General features: G+C 46.3%; 1 protein-coding gene across 1 annotated transcript in view; it reads right to left on the bottom strand.

The window, feature by feature from the left end:
• Swap70 (switching B cell complex subunit SWAP70) overlaps positions 1–3,547 on the bottom strand; it is a 62,165-nt gene extending 58,618 nt beyond the window's left edge. Inside the window, exon 1 of the mRNA XM_021167078.2 lies at positions 3,370–3,547. Within this exon, the coding sequence (XP_021022737.1) occupies positions 3,370–3,468 (99 nt within the window). The 5' untranslated portion in view covers positions 3,469–3,547. The remainder of the gene's footprint in view (positions 1–3,369) is intronic.
• Positions 3,548–4,222: the final 675 nt, after the last annotated feature.

The following is a 4,222-nucleotide window of genomic DNA, read 5'->3' as shown; positions in this document are numbered from 1 at the left end:
TGTGTGTCTGTGTGTGTGTGTGTGTGTGTGTGGTGTGTGTGTGTGTGTGTGTGAAGTGTTTGGGGGCCTGAATTCAATCCCTAGCTCCTATGTGAAAATACCCAACATGGTGGTATGTGCTTATAATTTGAGCACTGGGAAGGTGAAGACAGGAGTATTTCCTGGGGCTCAGCAGCCAACCAGTCTAGTCTAGTCTATTGTAGTCTAATTTGTAAACTTAAGCCAGTGAAAGACCTTGTCTAAGGGAGGGAGGTACATGGCTTTCCTAAGGATGGCACCTGAGGCGTTTCTGTCTTCCATAACTACCATGAACCCATGTGCACCCACACACAAGAACACATGCATACACAGATACATACACTTTTTTATTTTTTCAGTAAAACGAGGGCTAGTGGTATAGCTTAGGGTAGAGTGTTCGCCTAGTATGCTGGGTCCCATCGCCAATACAGAGAAGAAAAAAATCCTAACAGCCTACAACTACTAACCTTTTATTAAATTAAATATAGTACCTTATACACAAATCAATACATGAGTTCCAAAACACACCTTTCCCCCAATGAAATGGAGTTAGACACCAAGAAAAAAAATTTAAGTTAAAATATTTTCAGTTCCAAAAACACTGGCAGGAGGCAGAGGCAGGCGGATTTCTGAGTTTGAGGCCAGCCTGGTCTACAAAGTGAGTTCCAGGACAGCCAGGGCTATACAGAGAAACCCTGTCTCGGGGGAAAAAAAAAAAAAAAAACACTGGCAAGATGTATACATTAATCCAAACTCTCTTATGTTGTCCCAGGAGAGATCAAATACAACTTCACAGATGTGCTACCAACATGTGGTTTTAAACTATGAACTAAGAGTTTATACTTCCAGCCTAGCTGTCAAAAATCCCCTAAGGGACCAGCAAGATGGCTCGGTGGCTAAAAGGTGCTTGCTGCCAAGCCAGATGACTTGAGTTTGACCCTAGGAATCCACACAAATGGAAGGACAAAACTGACTCCTGAAAGTGATCTTCTGATCTCCATATCCGCACTGCGACAGGACAACCACAGAAATGATCTGCACATATAGACACACACAAAGACATTAAAGAAATCTAAGTTCTCTAGGACCAGAAGAGGTTTCATTGAAAGAAAGAAAGAAAGAAAGAAAGAAAGAAAGAAAGAAAGAAAGAAAGAAAGAAGGAAGGAAGGAAGGAAGGAAGTCCCCTAGGTTCTTTTCCTCAAATTTTTATTGGAGTGCAATGAAAGTAATAGAATGTTAAGTCATCAACTGGAAAGGGGAGGGCAGATTAAAAAACACTGGCTGTGTTTGTGAAAATCTTGCCAGGCATGGTGTCACACCCTTTAATCCCAGATCTAGGGAGGCAAAAGCAAGTGTATCTCTGTGAGTTCCAGGCCAGCCTGGTCTATATAGTGAGTTCCAAGACAGCCAGGGCTATGTAGAGAGATCCTGTCTCAAAACAGATAGATGGATAGATAGATAGACAGACAGACAGACAGATAGATAGACAGACAGACAGAGAAAATCTTGGTTCTAAACTAGCTACTGCTTACAATGTAACTTGGGACAAATCACATCTCTGAAGCTTCAATTTCCATATCAACAAAATGGAGAGATACCCTGAACTATCTGGAGGAAAGAGGAGCTATTTTCTAAAGTTCTTTAAAAGTTAGGGTTGAAGGAATGAGGATGATGATATTTTCAATGTATGTAGAGTAATAAGCATGATAATTACAACATAACACAGGAAGAGTAATGGATCTTCCATGGCATAAGATTTCTACATTCCCCTTTAAGTGGCAAAATGGTCATTCTAAGTACACAGAGAGAGAGAGAGAGAGAGAGAGAGAGAGAGAGAAAACAGAAGCCAATCATAATAAAATGGCAACCCTAAATCTATCAATATCAATCATTACATTGTACATACATGGCCTAAATACTCTGATACCTCAGAATGGTTAAAAGAAAACCTGGCTACACTCTATCTAAAAATTATAATAGGTAAAAGTAAAAACAAAGTTCCTACAGCTCTATTCAGAATCACGACGAATAAACTAGAAATAACACATCTTCAAGAGTGAATGGATAACTATGGCACACCTATAAGATGTACTAGCCTAGCAATAACAATACACACACTATAGGTTAACTTCTAAGGCATTCATCTGAGTAAAGGAAGCCGGTTTCAGAAGATCCAGTTCCTATCACACTTGAAAAAGGAAGACTAGAACAGATCAGTGGTTACCACCTGTTGGAGAGGGGGCAGTATGACAAAGCTTTGTGGGACAGAACTGATGAAATCCTAGTTAGTGATAGTGACTTCCTACATGTGCTAAAACTCATTGAACTGTACACCAGAAAAACCTATTATTAGCTTTTTAAAATATTTTTTTTTAATTATGAGCGTGCATGTGAAAATGTGTGTGCTGCTGCCCAGAGACTCGAGAGGCAGCCCCTGGAGCTGGAACTATAGGCTACCCCTATAGCTATGTGAGTTACCCCACGTGGGTGCTGGGAACAGAATTCTGGACCTCTGGAAGAGCAGTCGCCCCTAACCACGGAGCATCCATCTCTCCAAGACCCCGTATATTACTTTTTTTAAAGTAAAAGTATGTGGCTAATTTCCATCGGTCCTTCCAGACTATGATTTAATGAATATGATCAAAAGGAAAACAAGTGAGCCCGCCAGATCCTGCTGGCAATAAAAGTCACCACTGAAAAGAACTTCCTCATTTACTACACAAAATATACAAAGCAAACCCAAACTTCGGAATTTTTTTTTTCTTAGAAGAGGCTAAGAAAACCCAGTCATTCAGATCCAAAATGTGTATATTTAAAAATGCCTGTTGAATGGCTCCTCTTGTCTGTTTCTATATTTCAGGCTTTTCAAGACGCTGCCAATTTCTCCTGGCTGGGTGCCACTTTGAGGTTTACTCGACTTACAAGTATCCCTTTATGCGTACCTCAGACTCTGGAGTCTTTAGGCAGCCCTGAGGAGGACTCTGCAAAAGCAATGGCCTTTGCAGGGAGCCGGTAAGACCCAGGGCCGCTCGGCAGACGCGCGCTCTCACTGGCCCCGAGGTCTGCGGACGCCGGGGCGAGGAGGCTCTGCTCAGCGTCCGGGAGGCGAGCCTGAGGCTCCCGGGCCCCCATACAGCCCGTCGCGGGGGGACGCTCTGCGGGTCCCGCGGCGCCTCTTGGAGCGCACCTCGGCCGTCGCGGGAACCACAGGAGCGCGTCCGCCCCCGCGCACCGCCCCGAGGCCTGAGGAAGAGTGAGGACCGCCGCCCCGCCACATTCCCAAGCAGCCCTCCCTGCGGACACCGCCGCGGGTCCCGTGCCCTACAGGAAGAGCGCCGGCAGGGGGCTCACCTTGAGTTGCGACTTGGAGACCTTGCCGCTGCGGTCCAGGTCGAGCGCGGTGAAGGCGTGCCAGATGGCTTTGAGCAGTTCGTCTTTCAAGCCCCCCATGGCCGCGGCCGTTCTGCCCCAACAGACCTGGTCAGCCCACTCGGCAACTCAGCGCCTCTGCCTCCTGCAGGATCCCCACAGACGACGCGGCCCGCCGCGCGGTCACCTGACCGCTTCAGGCCCCGCCCTCCAAAGGGACACGCCCCTCTGGTCCCGCCCCTCCGTCTTACCAACCAGCCCCTGGGATACCCTCTGCCCACTACGGGAATGTAAACAACACGCAAAGTCCTTGTAGTGGGTTTCCACACCAACTCGGGCCATTTTCAAAGCTCGCATGTGCTCCCAAAGGAATGTCCACCAGCCCGAGGAACACTCAAGACTGGAGTGATCAGCCACTGCGGCTTTTGCAGGAGTCTCACAGTTATTAAAGGAGTCTTGGTTCAGTCCTGGGATGGAGTCACGGTCTTAAGAGGCCAGACAAGACCCCGAAAAATGTCCAGGCAGAGTCTGGAATGCTCAGTCCCAAATCAGGAAGGATGAAGAAGGAGAAAGAAACAAAAATAGAAATCTAAGAGAGTTGCTTCGTGCACTTTGCAAATATGCATTGATGGCCCTCTGTAGTGGCCTCTAGGGGCAGAGCAACAAGTTTTAAGAAGAGTTAAGAAGTCAATGATAGGCTGATAAAGGCTCCATAGATAAAGGCTCTTGATGCCAAACCTAACGACTTTGAGTTCTGTCTCCTAAACCCACATAGGGGAATGAGAATCGCAAGTCGTCTCCTGACTTCCACCGCATGCCCACACACCTACACTAA

Source organism: Mus caroli, chromosome 7 (genome assembly GCF_900094665.2).
Source record: "Mus caroli chromosome 7, CAROLI_EIJ_v1.1, whole genome shotgun sequence".
NCBI lineage: Eukaryota > Metazoa > Chordata > Mammalia > Rodentia > Muridae > Mus > Mus caroli.
This window is presented reverse-complemented; position numbering and strand designations above follow the sequence as displayed.